This window comes from Spodoptera frugiperda, chromosome 26, assembly GCF_023101765.2.
Source record: "Spodoptera frugiperda isolate SF20-4 chromosome 26, AGI-APGP_CSIRO_Sfru_2.0, whole genome shotgun sequence".
NCBI lineage: Eukaryota > Metazoa > Arthropoda > Insecta > Lepidoptera > Noctuidae > Spodoptera > Spodoptera frugiperda.
Window position 1 is genome coordinate 7,170,461 of NC_064237.1, and position 21,572 is coordinate 7,192,032.

A 21,572-nucleotide genomic window follows, 5' to 3' on the forward strand; every position below is an offset into this window, starting at 1 on the left:
AATCTAAGTGCAGATATTTTTGCAATAGAATTATAATTATTGTTGCAATTTTTTCTCTAAATTATGCCAATCAAATCATATTGGCCAATTAAATGTCTTTGTGCAATCATTTAAATAATGACTATGTAGCTTTACCAAGTATTTCTACAAGGATTACTAGCTACCTAATATTATATGATACTTGTTTTTATTGATTGGGTAGACAGACAGGTAATAGTGTTAGAAGTAAACAAGCAACTAGATAATTAGATAATTCACTTTATAACTTTTTTATTTCAATGCAATTTTTTATTTACGAAAGTAATTTTATGATATGTTGGTGTATTCCCTCGAAGCGTAGTTAGATAGTCTGAATCAAGGATCAGTAACACAGGTTTCAGTGGGTCACCGGCTACTGATGTAGTAGCCAGTCGAGGGCCGGCTGAGTGTATGTTGTCCAGACGGGATGCGTTGTACGGGTCCCGTGTGTTCCACACTAGTACATCTGAGCACTCAATGTGACGGAGATATACGTAGTAACCTTCTGCACCCAACAGCACTACTGGTTTGCTATGCTCACCAAAAACTGAAAAAATAAAAGAAAGAAAATTTATGAAAGGAGAAAAAAAATTAAATTAAAGATATTTCACGATAACGATCTCACTTCTAAATTAAACAATTATACCTAAATACATGCTATGGTAGAAAGTCTGTATGCTTACCTGTAAGTGGAGCAATGGAGTCTCTTCTTCGCAAAGCAGTAGTGTCGAGCTCAACGATGCCAGGGTGGTGCAACCTGACTACGATTAAGACTGTGTGTGCCACCCGCTTCACCAGTGAAATCTGCAGGCCATTGGCGGGACCACAGGCAATCACTGACCATCCAGCACCTGATGACATGTCGTGCACAAGAATTGCTCCTCTTGATGCATCTGAGGCATATCTAGAAAAAAAAAACGAAACGGGATCTCAGTTGGGTTATTAAATATCTTTTCTCTCTTTCTCACTTAACCCGACGAACTGCTTAACGATTATGCGTCGGTGCTATAAATTAATGCAAGAACGGAAAAACAATTAGTGGATCTGCGGATTACATAAAGAGTAGGTACCTCTTCCATGCGAGAATAGATCTGCAGTCTAGTAATAGTGTGAGGTACCTATCTACTTAGCTTATATCAATTTTTAAGATCCATCATTTTGTTTCACAGACAATGGACGGATCCAAAACATTTGCAACAGACTTGTGGCGCGGTGGTGCCTCTAGTGTTGCGCTAGGCGGCGCGGATCCCTTATCATCTGTAATCCATCTACTCGTTTGCTTCCATAAAAGCAAGCATATTTTACCTACATAGGACACTATATCATCAAATTAAACTATGTTTTGTAGTCGCGGTTACGGACACCATGCTAACGAGATACGTAGGTAGGTAGGTACCTACGGATCTGCGGACTACCTAGCGGGTTTTCCGGGGCTCCGGCTAGAAAGGCAGGAGTAGGAAAAGGTAGGTACCTATATATATTAAATTCTGTCTAGATATAATAAGACTAACCAGAACTAGACACATTATACCTACCTACTTATCTAATTATAAAATGGTAGACGAAATACGATAGTCCGCTTGTAAAAAACATTCACATGTAGGTTGGTGCGTGGGTATTGCTTGTCTGTTTTTTTTGCAAATGAGATGTAATTACAGCACCACTGAAAATTATGAAATAGGTTCAGGACAGTTGTCAGGACGACTTTCAAAAGTTTCAAATGTTTATAACACAACCTTTTTTTTTTTTTTTTTTTTTTTTTGAGGGGGAAAATCATCCAATGACGTGGGTATTGCTTGTTTGAATTTTTCTCCCGCCTTGGGTGAGGCGGGATGGAGTGTCAGACTCTTACTGACTAAAAACCACCCCGTTCCTTCTCCTGCTTTGAGCCGGAGCCCCGGTAACCTTTTACGTTGTCCGCAGCTCCGGATCAGGCATCAGCCCAACTGGGCCCCATCTGTGGTGGTCTGGCTCTTTGACAACTAAGTACTTTACAACTAAGTAATTAATTAATTTGTGGAGGTAACACTTATTTAAATTAAAATAGTTTCGGGGGCAGGTCAGTTAGTAACACATAGAAATATCTAAGTATCTATATACTTAGGTATCTATATACATTAATTAGGTACTTCAGGTAGACACGCAGGTTATATTACGAAACTACTTATTCTATTGTTGAGCTCTAAATCAATTTAATTATAATTTTTTTTTATTATACTTCGTTACAAAATCTAGGCCTAGGCAACCAATAAAAAATACTTGTGCATTTAAGTACCAATTATCTTATGAAATAATATTGATTCCTTATGGTAAGCGTCTACAGGCCCGCATTGTACGCATCGCACGCATCGTACGCAATGGATTTTAGTTTGCCTTGTATAGAAAGTCATACAAGTGCGTCCACTGATTCGCACCGCACGGACCGCATCATCGACAGTGCCACATGCGATCCGTACTGATGACGTCATACAGAGTGCGTACGATGCGTGCGATGCGGGCCTGTGGACGCTTACCTTTTAATAAGTAGGCTAAATAAGTACATACATGAAAGTGTTTCCACCTAAATCGTATTCAACGACAATGGTTTGCAGCAAGGAGTTTGCTTCCAAAAGAGAAGAACTGATGTCGATGCGTTTTACCAACTTTCCAAAGAGTAAATTGATGACGACGACTTTTGGCGGACATGTGCATTTTGGATTTGCAAGCGTATCGATGACTCCTGTGTCTAGGATCCACAGTTTTCCCTGTTAACAAAATTTGTAGTTCAGAGAGGTAAGCACATGGAGCTGCGGACAACAACGAAACAGGTTACCGGAGTCGGGTTCAAAGCAGGAAAAGGAGATTTTTAGTCAGCAAGAGTCTGATACCTACTCCCTCTCGGCTCACCCGAGGCGGAAGAATAAATACATTGGCTGAGTTTTTGTCTCAAAAGATAAGAAAGAGAAAAAATTAACACTGCATATTTATCTGAATGGGTTCTGCAGAATCACCATTTGAATCTATAATCTAAAGAATCACTAACCTGACTAGGCAGTAGTAATTTCTAATAAACACCAACCTTTTAAAACCAAGTCCTCCCACCCACCTGCTAAACTAATAAAGATTTGGCAAATCTCTCTTATGTAGGTGAGGCTCCAGCAGTGGATTCTCACGATCTGTTGATGTGTGCGTTATCTACATTTCTAAACCTAGAGCCTTGATTTTAAGTCGCGACTTCATTGCAGCAATATTGACAGTGTAAATTAAGTACTCACTTATGCAAAATTGCCAGGGGCCTATAGGGGGTTCGATGGTTGAAATATTTAGCAAATGACCTTGTTTACTGTTGCTACCGATAATAAAAGATTTATTACTTAGCACTGATTGACTTATTCATGAAGCGATTACGATATATTATATTTCTGGGTGCGATTTTTGCATTCCTATAACCATGACACTTTTTTAGTGATTAGGAGTATTTAGGCGACTACACATGGTGAGGCATTCTTTACAAAGAATAAATTTGAACCTATTATTGGACGGAAATTTGTTATAGAATTTCAGTTAGTCGTATCTATTACAAATAGCTAAGTGAGTACTTTGCTATATGGCGATCGGATGTTAATTTAAATCTTAGCTACATTGATTGTAGCACAATCAGAATAAATATTGCTGTTACGCCGTCCGGTCTAATTGAATAATAATGATAGCAAATTATTCAGTCTGATATTAGCTATAGAGTTTATTATTAGTGAAATGTAGGGCGTAGTAGGCCCCACTTTTGACCTTAAAATGGAAATTATTTTGTCCATAAAGTGGAAATTCTCATAGAGATCCTCCGCTTGTTGTTATAGGCGTGTTTTCACAGTTCCTGCGTGATTTTTAGTCAGGAGGTGCGTGCAATCATTAATTATCACGAATCTTATGCATGCACGAGGATGATGATACTTACAAGATGGTCCAAATAGAAATCAACAGCATTTTGTATAGCATTGCAGTCAGTTAGCTTGTGATCTCGGAGCTCAGGATAAGGTTGGAGTTCCACGCCATTTTTGTCTCGAATAATCAACCAAAGTGTCGCCAGAACATCTTGTTTCATTCTGTAAATTAGGCAGTAAGTTATACCACCCAGCAAATGTAGGAAGTTCTTGCTATAAGGTTGTGACTAGAGAAACTAGACAGAAATTAATTTCCAAAATTATACTATTATGGAAAATGAAATTTAAGAAGGAGATGAGATCTAGTTAATGGCTTCCTAATTAATACATAGGTAATTCGCTAACATTTTTTTAATGCACTTGGGAGCAAAGAAACTATCGTTTTTTCGTTTTCATTTCTTGATAAATATTTTCTGATACAATTATTTTGGTAACGAATGTCGTTTGAAAGGCAATAGCTCCCCAGTGTAGTAGGTAGACGTATCTAAGATAGTAGTCAAAATCAAAGCATTTATTTTTTATTTAGTTAGGCACTTTCGTCGTCGTCAACGATAAATTGAATTGTCCGCCAGTCTGTCTGTCAGTAAAGCTAGGGGCTCGTTCCAAAAGTAGCGTCGAATAGTAAGTTTATTACTTACATACTAGATTTTGTTCACAGACAGAAAAATCTGAAAACTTCACAATGAAGATTTAGATAAATATTTTAAAACGAACATTTACCAGGTACGAATTTTACTGTGGAACTCTAAAATTGAGGAATAAGCTTGACATTATAATTAAATACAATGTTGTATCGTCAGTGACCCGGTTGTGGCCACTTTAAGAATTTTGTCGACTTTGAGGCTTTCTTAACTTATAGTTTTTGTTATCACGAACATATTTCTTGTAAAAAGTCATTTAACATGTATTAACCTTGCCTAAGAAAACCCTGGGTTTTTTAAAGAACGTCCAATAGAAAAATAACTGTATGAGAAAGTAAAAAAAAAAGGGAGTTTGTGCCATTTTTGGCCAGATTCGTGCCATTTGTGGCCACGGTCGTGTGCCAGTTCTGGCCATCAAAAAATACAATAAAAGTAATCAAAATTTATTAATTAAATTGGACATTTTACAAACAATGGTTTTTATTTAGTTTGGAAAATATGAAATATTATTACTTCACTTGAATTTAACTTACAAATAAAGAGATCAACATTTATATGACGTTGGTAAAAGCTGCAAAGTAAACTGACCTCCCCTTTGTGTGAAGGCAATTTATTGCATCTCTGAAAATAAAAAATATGTATTTGTTGATATGTAAAGCCAAGGAAAAAAGCCACGATAAAATAAAGGGGAAGAAGTCGGGTGTCTGTGTACATTAGTTTTGGCCAGCCATGTGGCCAAAGATGGAGAAATTCATAATTTTGTCTCCATTAGTGGCCACCTTCTAATAACCGCACTTCAGAAACATATGGCGACAAAATAACTTTAGTTTCACTTAGACAATATATTCTTCATGTAGTATTAACATAAACATCCAAACAATAAGCAAAGATTTAGTCCAAAAATAAAAACCAAATCCTCACCCGCTCGCCTTAGCCTTTTTGTTAAGATCTTAACAATTTCACCCTCAACTAAAAAGAATGACTTATTGCATCGAAGTGAAGTTTGACACATCAAAGCTGCCAACGGTATCAGTGCCTCCAATATTCAATATTTTAAATACTGTGTACAGTATTTAAAATGATGTGATGAATCACAGAGTAATTTATTTGTCCATGCCTTAGTTATAAATATTTGAAGGTCCAAATGGCCACAAAGGGGTCGGTGGCCACAACCGGGTCACTTGCCCTAATAAAACGACATGATTATTTCATTATGATTAGACATTAGGCAAACAACCTGTATACTTGTGACACTAGGTCACCAGACTAGAAAAAGGTGTTCAAATATATACAAGGTGTAACAAAAAGGGGGTATACATATCAAGTGCACGGTTCCTAGACAACATAACAAACGATACGGGAAGGGTTTTTTAAACTCATGTTTTCATGGAACAAAGTTATGAAGTTTTCCAATTCATAAAATTCCAGAAACCGAACATCATAATTAGGTAAATACTGGTACTAGGCGATCAGATTTACAGAAGAAATGTTTCGTAACTAGCGAGTGACCCCTGTAGTGTTGTGATACGTTTGTATGATGATTTAAAATCAAGAACCATGTGACACCAAGAATTTGGTACCAATTTTTTTTAATCGTATTTTAAGCTGAAACTTTGTGTAGAGATTCTATTCAACCTGTATTCTTCAGTGCTTCTTGATGTATATGGGTATTTTGTTACAGCCTGTATAATCAATTCAAGTATATATAGAACAAATCTAGTTGAGAAGATTCTATATTTGGGATAGTAGTGGGTATGGGTGCTGGGTATTTGACAAGTCAAGTCATGCGAGAAATAGTTTATGCTAATCATAGGATTGGTAACCAAACCAAGATGATTATGTAATTAATTATTGATTTTTTTTTTATTTACCTAAGTAGTTTTCCAAATAGTTCAAATATAAATAGCGGTTTGCGTATCTAAATTTAACTATATGAATGAGGTTGAAAATAAAAAAGTGTGGGAGAGCCATGCTTCGGCACGAATGGGCCGGCTCGACCGGAGTGATACCACGGCCTCACAGAAAACCGACGTGAAACAACGCTTGTGTTGTGTTTCGTTGTGTGAGTGAGGTTACCGGAGGCCCAACCCTCCTTCCCAATCTTCCCCATCCCCATTCCCGAACAACAACCCTTAAATTCCTAACTCCCAAAAAGCCGGTAACGCACTTGTCTCTGGTGTTTCAAGTGTCCATGGGCGGCGGCGATTGCTTACCATCAGGTAATACGTCTCGTAAAAAAAAATACCTCGGTGTGATGACATAAATATTATCTTGAAACTGTAACGCCTTCACTGCAATCACGTTTTCCTTCACGTATCCATTAGTCCACAAATCCGGGCCGAACTCACACTGTAGATTCACTGGCCCTCCATTCCATGCTAAGTTCTTTGTGTTATGTCCATTTGAAGTCCTTAGTTTCAATGAAATCACTATTAAAACTATTATGAATTTATAAAACATAATTTCTTAACTGAAGAGCAATTCTAATAAACAAGACTCGTCAAATAATGATTCACTAGAGTTATATGTATAGCATTAAAATTAAAGAGCTGACGTGGAAAGTTTCATTTAAATTCAGAGAATTATATAATTTTATGCATTGTTAAAATTAGTCAGAAATCAAAAATGCTTCACGTTCGCCATTTTTATTGTACCTAAGTATTGTTTACAACATAGGTAGGTAGATAGAGTTACGAAACAAAGATAATGTAAATCGATAGGACCCGAATTCCGTTTCGCTCTAATTGTTTTTGCAGGAACATGAGCTAACTCTTCCGACACTAGGGCTGGGCTCATGTTTCCTGTTGCTCTCACAGTCTCCAATACTGCTGTATTATATCGATCGAGGACAAAAACCGGCAATTGTGTAGCCTGGGAACCACTAGTTGCGGCATTTATCTAGTACCTACCTACCTTAGTACATAGGTAAGGTAAGTACCTACGTCGCTGCGCCGGCGCCGTAATACTCACCTGCTTATTACCTTCTATCATTAATTAATACTTACTTACTTGTCTTAATTTTTTTTTAAAGTACAGGTTTGCGTGGAGTCTAGTAATTTAGGAAGGATATTCTATGTACACGTAGGTTGCATTTGGTCATTAGTTATTATTATTAATCTGATTTCATTTAAAAATTAACAAGGTAACAAAGGTTTCTTTTAAATTATTTTACTAAGTTTCCTTCTGTGGTTTCACCCACATGAAATTAGAAAGATTTAATTCATGTTGATTCTACTCCAGTAGGAATATCGGGATGCAAATAGCTTAGTAGGGTAGGTAAGTAACTCCATGAAAAGTAAATCAATAACTAATGAAACAATTTTACAAATTGATCTGGTAATTTTGGAGCCTATTTAATGCAGGCAGACAATCAAATCTTTAGTAAAGATATAGATATGGCTATTGTCTATTGTTTAAATTAAAATCGGAATAACACCTTACTGTACTTGCTTTACTGAATTTTTAGGTCAGTATTTCATTTCTTTTTTTATTAAGTATATCAAGATTAACTATCTAATATTTGTTTAGATTTTTTGACTGACTTACTTCGTCACACGTCCCACATTAATTCTTATTATTATAATTGCAGCTGAAAATAATAAAAGACAGCTGAGGTCATAAGTGCTTTATTTTAGGAGAGTCTAGATTATATTGTGATTTGTAAAAGACTACCTAAGTCCCCCGAAATATGATCTTGACATTTCCTTATTAAAATGCATGATTGGCAAGCGTGATAGCTATCACGATTGGCAGGCCACGCACCTTGATAATAACATAATGTAGTGTAGGCAATGCCGAGTCACGGCTGTTGGCCGGCCGGCTGCCACGCCTTCGGGATCAACCACTTTTACTTTTAAGGTGTTATGTTGTGTAGAGGGGCGAGTAAAATCGGTGCGAGTGCGAAGGTTCTCTTCCAGTATAGGTCGTAGGCGGCGCACCGTGACACGCTTCGCCTCCCTGCGTAGCTCGCGAATTTGTGATTGAACACGTGCTGCGACTTGCGGCTTGCGACCGATCGCACGCTTCCCCGGCTACCGGCGACAACGCCACGCTCACTATACAGGTACACAGTGCAGTGCTATTTTATACTACCATAGAAAATTTTGTGCAGTGTTTACTATAAAATACAAAAATAAATTAAAGAAATATTTTAAAATTTTAAGCAGTTTTTTTTTTGGAAAATATTAGAGAGTAGGAGTGTTTCTGTTTAAGCTGCTCTTCACGTTGATTTATAAAAGTGAATCTGAAACATATAATTGTATGTTATTTACGTAGCTTGTGTTTTAATTGATATTAAAAATAACTATACTGGTGTTCAGGATGTTGGATTTTTCTTGATTTACTGGATACTATTTAATTTTAAAATCTATAAACAATAATAATTATTTATAGCAAAAACTAGTAATAGAATTTGGACTCAGCCAATATTTTTTTTATTATTATCATTTTAGCAGATAGATAGGTAAAACGCTAGTGCACTATTGGTAAGTTGTAGGATTAAAAAATAAACGTTTACTGTTAAGAAGGTTGATTGAGATATAAGAGTAATGAGAGAGGTATCAATGAAACGCATTTATTTTAGTTCACCATTTTATGATTATTCGAAAATAAAAAATTACGAGAAAACTCGAAATGAAAAATAAAATATTTACACTGACCACTGACCCTTGTGACTCTATCACTTGAAATAAGAGCAGGAACTGAATAAAAAACTGATCAAACACCAGATGTGATGCGTCAGATGATTCAGAAAAAAAATCAATACTGACATAACAAACATCTCAGAAAAAACAATAAAATCCTGAATGTGAATAGACCTATTGTGATAAAAACAAATACTTTAGCATATCATTAGGAGAAAATATTTAGCTATAGATAAGTATAATTGGTAAATGTGGTAATTGAGTTTAGGCAATAGCTATAATATTCCGAGGTAAACAATAGTTCATTGTGTGATAAATTGGCCGGTGTATGTTTACAAACACCGACACAATGACTGGACGTCCAACAAGCGGAGGAAGTTGTTTTAACCGGCCAAGATGTCAAACTATGCTGCAAACAATTTTATTATTTATTTACTCATCTTTTAGGTATTGTTTACTTTGGTACGTTTTAACTTAATCTTCGAGAAATGTACTATCCAACACACAAATCATTATTCAAATCGGACCAGAAGTTTCGGAGATTAGCGCGCTCAAACAAACAAACAAACAAACAAACTCTTCAGCTTTATAATATTAGTATAGTATAGATAGTATAGATTTACTCATCTTTTAGGTATTGTTTACTTTGGTACGTTTTAACTTAATCTTGTAAGATACATGTGGCATTAAGAATGAGTATTACTGTCAGTAATTTAATTCGGAATTAGATTTTTATCGGTCTGTTACACTTTTATTATATCTGTTTATGTTGTTTGTTAGTTTAGAAGACTAGATCTAAATTATACACTAGTTATTGGGAGACATCGTCTTGTAAAAAGTCGAAAAATTAATAGATATTGTGACGTAGATAGCTAGGTATTAAGAATTCTTTTTGTTGTAGTTACTTGTAATACAGCATAAGTGAAATAATTATATCAAAAAAAATCTCCTTTTAATTCTCTAAGTGGCAGGCATTATATACCTAAATTTTGTTGTGTGTATGAAAAATATTTAATAGCTCTAGTTCTATGATGTTATATGGGTAAATCTTTCGACATGTAATCGCTACTATTGAAACAAATGCTGTAAAATGTTACTTCAGAATATCACTCTAATAACAAATCCCTCAGTAATCTGAGTAAGGGTGCTTTGCCACCAAAAAGTGCTAAGTCGCTATGTTACGAAGATGTAATAGCTAAGCTAAAGTAGCTATGTTACGAAGATGTAACAGTTGAACTAAAGTAGTTATGCTAAAAAAGATGTAATAGCTAAGCTGTGAAACTGTGACCGTTTCCACCGATACTAAGCAATGTAGCTGTGCGAGGAATATGCGCAGCTCGGGTATGCGATGTATCGATAGTAGGGAAGCCATCTGTAACACACATCCATAGCATCTTCCCACATAAAAACATAGTTTAGCTGAGTCCGTTTCCACCAATGCTAATAGCATAGCACATTTCTGGTAGCAAAAAACACTGTTCTAAACAGTCTCTTAAAAAATTGCAAATTTCCTCACTAAGTATGTAACTGTAGGAAAAGATAAGTATCTAGTCTAGTCTAGGGACATGTTCCAGTTCCTATTAGGTGCTTGACTTCCTAATATCGGCCATAAAATCCGTTGAATGTGCGAATGTTTTGGTGCTGGTTGAGTAACTGGTAAACATAAATTGCTTTTTTTACCATAACTAAGTTATGGTGGTGATTGACCCACTTATTGGAATGTTAACGTGGGTAGCTGTGGTAGGTAGCATAGAGCAGAACATTTGTAACACTGGTAATTTACTTTATTAACCACGAGTTGCTAGTAGATATGGTTAAATCTACTCAAAGTATTGATCTATTTACTGATCATTATAAGAATTCTTCACAGATTTAATTTCCTTACATAAACTCCTACATTGTGTTTAATCCCCGCAGTCAGAGTCATTTAATGATTCATTCCACTTCTTAACAATTTTGAAGTTGTTTTCGGAATAAAATCGTTACCGTACCTAAGGAATAGTTTAAGTAATCATTAAATTACTCTGAGTACGGCAGTTAGTCATTCAGAATTAAATCTAGGCCCCACGCCTGTGCGCAAATCAACAAAAAAAGCTGACAAAAAATATATATTATTGTATTATCTACCCATTGATAGTTTTGAACTTTATGAAATTATCAGGAACAGAGAACATGTGTTCAGAATTTGCAGGTTTCCCTCGATTTCCCTAGGATCTCATTATCTGATTCTGACCACGTTACTAATTTTACCGACTTCACAAAAAGGCGGAGGTACTATGTTCGGCTGTTTGTATACATTTTTTTTTTTTGTATGTTTGTTCATCGAATACTCCGTCAATTGTCGACGGATTTACAAAATTCAATTTTTTGTTCGAAAGTAGATAGTTCTGAGGTAGTCCCATTGTCACCAAGTTAGGATCTGATGATGGAATCTTAGAGAAATCGAGAGAACTCCTCAAATATTATAGGGAACTATATAGTGATTTTGGTATATTCATCTAGGATTGAAGCATTTACAGTCAAAAAGTAACCTTTGAAGAGGTGGAACTGATGAAGTAGACCAGAAATGGCCAATGGAACTTCATACTCACATAGAAATCACAATAAAGTTAATTAATACTCCGTCAATAATTGTCGACGGATTTTCAAAATTCATGGAGGTTTTTTGTTCAAAAGTAGATAGTTCTGAGGTGGTCCCACTGTCACCAAGTTAGGATCTGATGATGGAATCTTAGAGAAATCGAGGGAACTCCTCAAATATTATAGGGAACTATATAGTAATTTTGGTATATTCATCTAGAATTGAAGCATTTACAGTCAAAAAGTAACCTTTAAAGAGGTGGAACTGATGAAGAAGACCAGAAATGGCCAATGGAACTTCATACTCACATAGAAATCACAATAAAGTTAATTAAGTGACTGTGACAATACAAATAAATAAAGTAGTTATTGAGATAGAGAATTTTAACCGACTTTTTTAGTTGCGATACTCATAAAGTATACCCTACCGAACAAAAAATAATCATGCAAATTCGTCCAGAAATGCTCAAATAATAGATATACATACAAATCTACAAAGTATCGTTAAAATGACAGCGTTAAAAGTTATTTTGTAAACGTTTTGGATTATTTACATCCTAAATTTCAATAGGCAATGTAACTCAAGGGCCCCATGTTCATATTTGCTACGGGCCCCGCGTCGGCTTTATCCGGCATGATTTAATTAATCATTAAACGACTCTGAGTAAGGCAGTTATTCTATAAGGATTTATAGTTACTTGGTCCAAGAAGTCATATTATTATTTGACATATAACGTATAATAACAATCTCTGTTTACAATTTGGTAAATCTTAGTAGATTCTGCCTGACAAGGTATCTAGCTAGCCATACAACAGTGGCTAAATTATCCTCGTGAGTAGAAACAATCACTATAATAGTTAGTACATTATGTTTTTGGTAGGAACCCGTGTCTATGTGTCAAAATATTTACAATATGCACGTTCCCATACTAGCGTACAAGTTAGCCATTGTTCTTAGCAAAGTGGGTAAATATTACAATTGGTGAGAATAGGTTCTGGCTTCGTTAACTCGATGTGTATCGTGCCTTTGCGACATATTTATTGAAAAAAGTGTGCCTTAAGCATAACTTACGTGAGTAAGAATTGTACAGGTACTAGCGCAAAGAAGTTACAATAACTTAGAGGTATGTAGTGTTTGAATTCGACTCTACATTTGTACATAACTTTGTTACGAACTAAACCACATAATGAAGTGACACAAACTATTTCGTACTACGTGAATCTGGTACTTACATATTAATTGCTTGCCATGTACCTATTGTAGACTTAGAAATCAAAGTTATGTATTATTTATTTTACTAGATTCCGAAAAGAGTATCCGATTTAGCTTCCCTGGTCGGTGGTCGGGCATAGTGTGAAGAGTTCAAAGGTGGAATAAAGGCATGATGTTATGTTATTGTAAATAGATCCAAACAATAGGGTCACGGAATCCTAAAAGAAATGAAATCATATGCTGCCATTATGACAACCAATTGTTTATTTTTTATTTGGCATTATTATTGGCGTCTATTATTCGCCTTGGTTAATATTACCTATATTACCCTAGGGTTCTAGGGTTATAAGTACAGTTTTACCATAAACCTCCAACGCAATTGACGTGTGTGATCTAAATAACGTAAGTACTTTTTTATATTTTCTGTTTTAAATATTAGTGAGGTTTTCTATTAGTGGCCTTGTCCCCATGGGATATTAAGTTAAACTTTAGCAAATACAGCTCTTTGATATTAACGATTGTTACAAGATAGCCATTAAAGAATAATATTGAGTAACCACGAAATAAATTCGCGTTAAAGTATCTACGTAATACAGACAGGTAATAAATTATCGACATTAAAAGAAACGTTGTAAGAAGTGCGCGTGGAAAGGTGTAAAAAGTGAATTAAGTTCGGCGGATAAATAATTTATTTTCACACGTGTTTTTATTCCCTTTTGGAAGCCTGTTTTCAAACAGGGCTCGGTAGTCGTGTTAATTACGCTACTGACCATGTGCTGTTACTGTGTAGCAATAGTAATCCATCGGCTATAAGGATTGCAAAAGTGTTTCTGTGACAGGTGAACCGATTCATATCCGTGTCCTTTTTTTTTGCGAAAATACTTAGGTAGCCGTCGGTTGAAAGGCTAATGTGATCTATGTGTTATTTTTTGCTATATTAAATTATATACATATCGAAATCAGCGATTTTTTGTCCATCAAATGATGTATAAAACGCAATATTGCAAAAAACATCTGACTTTCAACCGTCATTCAGTTATCTGATTCTGTCGTTGAATTTTTTATAAAAAGTAACCTATAAAAAGTGGACGGGTAGGTACGTGATATACCACTTAATGCTCATTAAAGTTTTACGAAATTCAATTAAATTTAACATGAAACAAGTAACTTACTACCTATCTGTAAAGTAACTCCTCGTGCTACCAGTTTACGTTATAATTTTAAAAACATCCTGTTCTTCACTCAGTACAATAAACTGCTATCATTCCAGTTTCATATAGCAAAAAATTATGTCAAGAGGAAACTGAATGACATAATTCAGTAAGAATCAAGTACTTGAATCCATTTAAGGCAAGTCGTTCACGCAAGTAAAATATTATAAATACAATAAAATCAGGAAGTGTAGCGCCGTGGTAAATATTTTACATTGCTCGTAGATATTACCTGCACGTACAAACGAAACGCCATATTGAAATTAAAAATAAACTTGTTGTTACACCAAGTACCTTACTTATGTACTTTGCCAAGTATAATGTTGCAAAGTTACTGAGTACATATCCTTGGAACGGTTTTGCAAAAGCGCGCCACTTTCGATCGCATATCTCTATAGACAATAGATCGTTTAATTCGATTCAGGGATTTTGAATTAATTAGGCCTATTAATGGAGTCAATTTCATGTAACAGGCATGAGAATTGTGCTGAATATTTTGTACCTTTAGGCTTAAGTCATTCTATCTCCTGCATTAAATTAACCGAGTGAAGTGGAAACTATAATTTTCTTTTTCTTCTTCTCTAATAATATCTTCTGATTTATTTCGTTGCGAGATCTAAGACAGTCACTCATGTCCTTAGGACGCACCGGATTATATGAATAGGTTACGATTATATAGTTATCCTTCACTAATAGTAATTGAACTAAAATTAATCGTAATTAAATGATTATTATTTTCATATTAATAAATACTTGCATGCAAAAATCTTTTTAATTGTTATTCATGTAATTAAAACGCAATCAAGCAGTGTTAGGTACCTTAATTCCGGATTCTACTTTTTTTTAAGTTATTTCAATTTCCTTATGTCAGTTTAGATAGATTACCGGTTGATATGATTAACATATAAGCATTGACATGACAACCTGTACCTATGCTATTAGATATATATGCACATTGTCATTTTGACATATATTTGGTATTGTGCAAGCATTTTAACATATACATATGGATAATAATTATTATGAGGAATCTAAAATAGTTAATTTTGTACTAAAAACCTATTACGTACATGCTTTAAAGTTATTTATTAATAGACAACGTAAGAATACGGGTCTTATTAGTTATACCTAATATCCGATATGGAACTTCAAGCAACGCCATCATTGGTCAGTTGATCGATGAATCTTTAGGGTTAGCAAGCGTGAGAAAGTTAGAGTTAAAATATTATTTATTATAAAATGAAATCTTATGAACCTTGAGTTTATTCTGCTATATAACATCAATTATGTACTTTAATCAGTATAAACGTCAAGATCTTTGTTTATTACCTTGCTAAGAAATGTCTAGTACCTAAGTTACATAGAAACTCATTCGTAATAACATTCATGAGTTGTGCTTTTGGAGATCATTTATATGTATATAGTTGGTTTGTTATATACACTTCCTTGTAAAACGGTGACTAACGAGTATTCTATGCAAATATGGCCTAAGAAAGCATGACTACGCAGTTATGTAATGAATACCTAAGTTTTGCAATCAATAAGGACATAATTAAAACCTGGATAATGTAACGTAAAATTGGTTTAGTATTGAGATTTGACAATAGAACGTAGAATTGGTTTAGTATTTAGATTTACTTTTTTTAATGTACTATAATAGACAATGAGAACACAATTTATAAAGGTCAAAGAGCGCTACTGCTATTAAAACGCCTCTCAACCAAAATGTATTCCCTTAGTTGGGTCTTACAACACCTGCGCCAAGAGTGGACTATTTACATACATAAAATAGGCCTAGTACTCGTAGTCTAATAAAGCCAATACAAAATACGCACCTAGGTGTATTTATATTGTCGCGTACATGCAAAGAGAGTACCTGTACTCTTCACAGCCCTAGTAGAAAGTTGTTTGTTGTGGTTCCAAGTGACGAAACGTCATCAGCTGATACATGCGTTCGCACTGCTACCGGTTAGCTCGTATTAACTTTTTGCTCACTTTCCGTTTCAATTGAACCACTTATTCCATTGATTCGTGATTCTTCTTTATTCAACGTTAACCATTGAACAAGCGGACGATTTTTTAAGATCGTAAAATAATAATATTGTTACGAATCATTAATTTATACTCATCATAATTTTTCAATGTGTTTGGTAACTAGGTACTTAATAATTAATAGGATATAAAATATATTCAATTAATCATATTCAATTACTATTATCTAATAAATATTTTAGTGCGATAGCCTAATTCTAGTAGTCACACAATTTATTAAAGCAATTGTAAGAATAACACGCGAGTACAATTAGTTTTTGTATCAATTAAGGAGCCCTACTTATATTTGGTGAAGTGTTATATCTTGCATAACATAAAACAATAATCAGAGCAGATCGTCCATTCATATTTAATTAAAATATGACGTTAATGTCTCGAAAATAGAAATAAAGGACATTTTAATGGTAATAGTGACACTATTACCATTAAAATTGTAGATTGTTAGAAAAGATGTAATGAGCATATTTTTCCGCATTTAGAAAAACTTACGAGGCGTATAACCAGAGCGAGATAAAAAAAGGCAGTAACGTCCTTAGACTATAAACCTTACCTTTAGTAGGAGAAGGAGGACTATAGTCTAAAACAAGCAAGCAGTGAATGTTCTTATTAAAGTAATCTGATCTTATTAAGGACACGTAAAACTAGACCAGGAAATACTTACAGTTGAAAAGCCTGCCGCGGATATTAGTACTTAGGTATCACCTTGGACTTATAACCTAAGTTATTATTTTATGTGCTAGTGTTATTAAAAAGTAAAAAGATTTCAATATCAATGTCGGAACCTTGAGATTGGAACACATGTTGGTATCAACGTGTTATTTCAATAACCATTCACCGTGACCACTGTTTTTGCAAACCTTATATTGCCTACGTAGGTAGGTGCCGGATCGGATACCTTTTTTTTTTTTTACAGATGATTGCACGCAGTTTGTACCTATAACTTTTTGTTACCTTTCAGTTTTAAATGAAATTTCGATTTGATTTGAATCACGGTATTAATTAATTGGGCTCTTTTGATTTTTCGTCCGAGTATGATATCAACTTTAGTATATTAATGTGCGCAATGTCTCCCTGATTTAAGGCAGCATGTCTCTGAAACGAGGATTAGGGAGACTAGCGCTCAGCGCTCGCAGCGTCTAGCAGCAGAAAGACAGGGAGCAGCTACAGTCAAATTCTTTTACTAATAGGAAGCTACAATAGCGCCGAGTGTGATCTTATGTTAAAACAAGAAATTTTCCGCGGACGAAGTCGCGGGCAGAAGCTAGTATACTAATAAACTTAATTTTATAGAAATACTTGTTTCGTATTTTAAAAACCAAAACTTCTTCAAACCAATCTATACAGTTTAACAAACACATAGATACAATTCCTAATCAATCTAATTATACTATAATTATGCAAACATTGTATAATAACTACTCGAGCATCAGTTTGCGATGGCCATACACACACACACACGAAGTGGTACGGTCATTCGCTCCAACGCTGCCAATCATTGTTGAAACCATGCACGACATACTAGACATCAAGTTATACATACATACATATACAAGTGGAAATGGAAGTAGATGGTAGCGTGCATACGACCACTCAGTTATAAACAAAGTCAGTCCGGTTGTCAGAAATTACCATCCACCATCTGAGTTTCACTCATTTTTTATCAATTGCATATGATTTATGATGACTAATTAGTTTATTATAGATAGGTTATGTTAAATGGGGTAAAATGCCTATTACCTAATAGTTCTTAAGTATACGCGCATTGCAATGGATTAATTTATAGTTATAGTTGGACTCTTGACTCTAGAGATCAAGGTGAATGTCAGTGTCAATATTAATTTGTGTGAACTTCTAATTTGAAACACTTAATTTGCTGTACATAATTATATAAGGTATAAAATAAATAACAATATTAGATAATTAATTGTATTGTAATGTAGAATGTTCATGAAAAAAATACAGAACCTATATAAATGATAGATTAATTATAGATACTTCGTTCAGAATAACACATACCTATGCTAGTTTTTATCAAGATGCCGACAGAAGTTAGTAGTATACAAAAGTTATTAACTATACAAAATATTACATTACACTATACTGTCACTGTCAAAAATCTGCACGTCGCACGCGCCGTCAGCGTAAAAGTTTTGTATAGGTGAAGGCATTTTCACATCACGTCTGGTTTCACTTAAATGTGGCCTCGATTGCGTTCTCAGTGTTTTAACCATCTGTTCTGGTCGCCGTAGTAATGTTGACAAAAATCAAGAGATATAGGTACCTATGTTTATGAGTTAGATATTGCCGTTAGTGGCTCCTTTATCCTATTAAGAGGCCCTGGATTTGACCTCCAAATAAAATAGTTTAAAATCTATCTACTTACTATTTATGTAGTATATAATTTCAGAGGGATAATTTCAGGAGGATTCCTACCCTCCAGGGTAGGTCCCTACCCTCCTATTTCCTGGCCTTTACCTGCAGGGGGATGCAGTGGGACGATCATGGCTGAAATCTAAATCTAAAATCTAATAATTTTAAACCTTTAAACTACTCTATTTGATACTGTAGTCATAATTTTAAAGAAGCTATAGAATTTGCTGAAAAAGAGTACATAAAAAAGTAAATACCCACTACAGCATTGAAATATTGAAACAACAATAAATTAAAAATGAATATTTTATGATTGAAGCGATCACAATAAAATTGCCTTCTTCCTTAGTAAAAAATATATCGTATATTTATGATTACATTAATTTACCTAGTAATCTTTAATTGCTATTATGCGTCCGGTCGTAACAGCCTAGAAATGAATACTACCAAACATTAACCTATTGTTAACATTGTTAACCTTCTTAATTACCTTTATCGATTGCACTTTTATTGAGGATTTTATTATCTAATATTTTTAAGTTACTATTTTATAGTTTTTTTTTATTCATATGCTGTAAAATACATAATTATTATTATGCTCCTATACTGGTATTTGATATAAAAAAATATATTAAACTTAACTACCTATTAGATAAATCTAGTTATATGTTTCTTATAGTTTAGTTTATTTTTTCTAATGTCTGGTACATAGTGGTTATGTGCAACGTTAAGCCTTTTATTCTTAAAGGGGTAGGCAGAGGCGCACTTTACAGCAATAGCGATAACGATAGTGATTACCTATGATTGTTTAATCGTTTAAATATACTTTCAAAGATAACCTACTTTAATTTGAGAGAAATATTAAAACACGCGTTTATTAAGCACCTAACTTATTTAAGTAGTAACATCTTAGAAGAGATATCTTCAGTCTTAATCTATAAAAGATCTTGTTGATAGATAAAAATCGTAATTCATAAAAACTATAATACGAGTAATACGTTTCAATTTACTTAATCTGTTGTTCAATCTCGTGGCAAATTGATTTATTTACTGTTGTTATGTCGGTCAGCCAATCAAAACACCGCTCTTTTATTGTTACTACACATGCGTATTAGGTGCAGATTTTAAGTTACATGGCAGTAACATACGAGGTTTTGTTTAAAAATTCGTGTATTTTTGTTATTTCTTCTAGGACACTGTGAGTGATTATTTTGATTTTATAGACTTGTTTAGTAAATATATTTATGATTTTGATCAATATCTTTAATGTTCACGTGTGTTCTGTAAACGTATCATATATAGAGACTTAGAAATGTTCCATAAAAAAGCACAATCTAAAACACATACATATGAAGCGGTTAGTGGTCTGTAAATTCATAATTTAATAATTATTTTGCCACGTCTCCGCTCACTGCCCATGATGGAGAGTCCCTCTGTGACTCGAAACTAGTAGAGCTTTTCTCCATTAATTTACGTGAGCAAAACGTGATTTTTAGTTAATTTAGTATATCTCACGATAGTTATTATAATTTTTTTTATTGTACGCCATGTTTCTACAACGACCTTTATGTCTTACAAAAATGCTCTAATATAATAAAAGGCGCAATTACTCCTATACTGTAAAAAATAAATGTATGTAATTTACTAAAATAACTATACAAATCCAGTGTTCTGGTAATGTTGAAAGTGCCTAGTAATCTACTGCTCAATTATTTGTTCATGTTTTTAAGTAATAGCAATTACTTACATATTTTAATAGATACAAGGTTATCCGGTATATAGTATGTATGTATGTAATAGTGTTAAACAATGGTAAAACATACAAAATATATTTAAAATTCTTAATCTACATCCTTAATCTAGAAAATATTCTTGTCTAGATTGCTTTATATAATACTAGCGGCCCGCCCCAGCTTTGCATGGGTGCAATAGTAATATATTTTGCATGTGTAATATACGTATACAACTTCCTCTTGAATCACTCTATCTATTAAAAAAATCGCATCAAAATCCGTTGCTAAGTTTTAAAGATTTAAGCATACAAAGGGACATAGGCACAGAAAAAGCAACTTTGTTTTATACTATAAAGTGATTGTGTAGAGTACTTTAATTCTTAAATTAATATTAACTTCTAAAATAACATTTGTTGAATGATATGATAGTGATCTACCTGTGTATACTAACATTGTAGGTATATATTATTATATACATCCTATATTGCTTTCGTCGGTTGTAGTAATCACGATAACTTTAATTGCTCTTGCAATTTTTTCAACAAAACTGGTTTCTTTCGACCTCTCGTTAACGCTGAATGACTTTAGGTAAATTCCTGTTGTTTTTATATGTATATTTATTTATAACTGCAAATATTTTCGGTGTAAAATTCTTTAATGTAGATACGTATGCACCTATATATGTACACAATTTATTAAACATGGTAACGTCACGCCTTTTGTCCCCGAAGAGGTAGGCAGAGATAACAAGTCCCAAGTAATAGGGGGTGAGCCTATTCCCATATACTGGGCACAATTCTAGACTCTGTGCTACTACTGAGATTTTTTCTCAAAGAATCAAAAACGCCCAGTAATACTTTGCCCGACCCGGAAATCGAACCCGAGACCCCTTGTCAGGCAGCCGTACTTGCAAGCACTCGACCAACGAGCCAATCTAATTAAGCATCTCACAAATAAGTTAAACTTGTACAATACGATACCTTAAAATGTTTGGTAATTTAGCTAATTATTCGCTTTGTCTTTGTACAGAGTTTCAGAATGTTAAATGATATAGTTCAACATTTAGATGACAGTTATTTGAGGTTATAAATGCTGCAACTACGAGTAGGTGTGACTGGCTTACAAGGAATGTTATACCCAATTGTTTTGCAATTTCGTGATTATAGAATCGATTCTAATATCATAATAATCGAT

General features: G+C 34.2%; 2 protein-coding genes across 6 annotated transcripts in view; one reads left to right on the top strand and one right to left on the bottom strand.

Annotated features, from left to right (window-relative positions):
• Window positions 1-248: 248 nt before the first annotated feature.
• Window positions 249-13,176, bottom strand: LOC118264030 (uncharacterized). Of its 3 annotated transcripts, XM_035576348.1 has the most exons (6): window positions 13,033-13,141; window positions 6,822-6,986; window positions 3,950-4,097; window positions 2,563-2,762; window positions 702-922; window positions 249-565 (listed from the first exon to the last, which is right to left on the bottom strand). In XM_035576348.1, coding segments are annotated over exons 1-6 (1,026 nt in total). In that variant the 5' UTR covers window positions 13,035-13,141; the 3' UTR covers window positions 249-275. The 3 variants fall into 3 exon arrangements, with proteins under 3 accessions (XP_035432241.1, XP_035432242.1, XP_035432240.1); XM_035576349.2 differs by lacking the exon at window positions 6,822-6,986 and having other exon boundaries at window positions 13,033-13,176; XM_035576347.2 differs by lacking the exon at window positions 13,033-13,141 and having other exon boundaries at window positions 6,822-7,391.
• The window catches only part of LOC118264029 (protein yellow), a 40,000-nt gene continuing 26,874 nt past the window's right edge, over window positions 8,447-21,572 (top strand). The window contains exon 1 of one of the 3 annotated variants that reach the window (XM_035576344.2): window positions 8,447-8,639. The gene's annotated coding sequence lies outside the window, so the exon portion shown is untranslated. Of the gene's footprint in view, window positions 8,640-12,904; window positions 12,924-13,283; window positions 13,415-21,572 lie in introns of those variants that run through there. The other 2 variants (XM_035576346.2, XM_035576345.2) reach the window with 2 other exon arrangements.

What these genes read in the sequence shown, in the direction of transcription:
- LOC118264030 (XM_035576347.2), bottom strand. Translation starts at nt 7,036, where the DNA reads ATGTTTTATAAATTCATAATAGTTTTAATAGTGATTTCATTGAAACTA. An exon ending in ATTTATGTCATCACACCGAG is followed by an intron (nt 4,098 to 6,821) that starts GTATTTTTTTTT and finishes CCTAATTTACAG; the next exon opens with AATGAAACAAGATGTTCTGG. An exon ending in ATTTCTATTTGGACCATCTT is followed by an intron (nt 2,763 to 3,949) that starts GTAAGTATCATC and finishes TTTTGTTAACAG; the next exon opens with GGAAAACTGTGGATCCTAGA.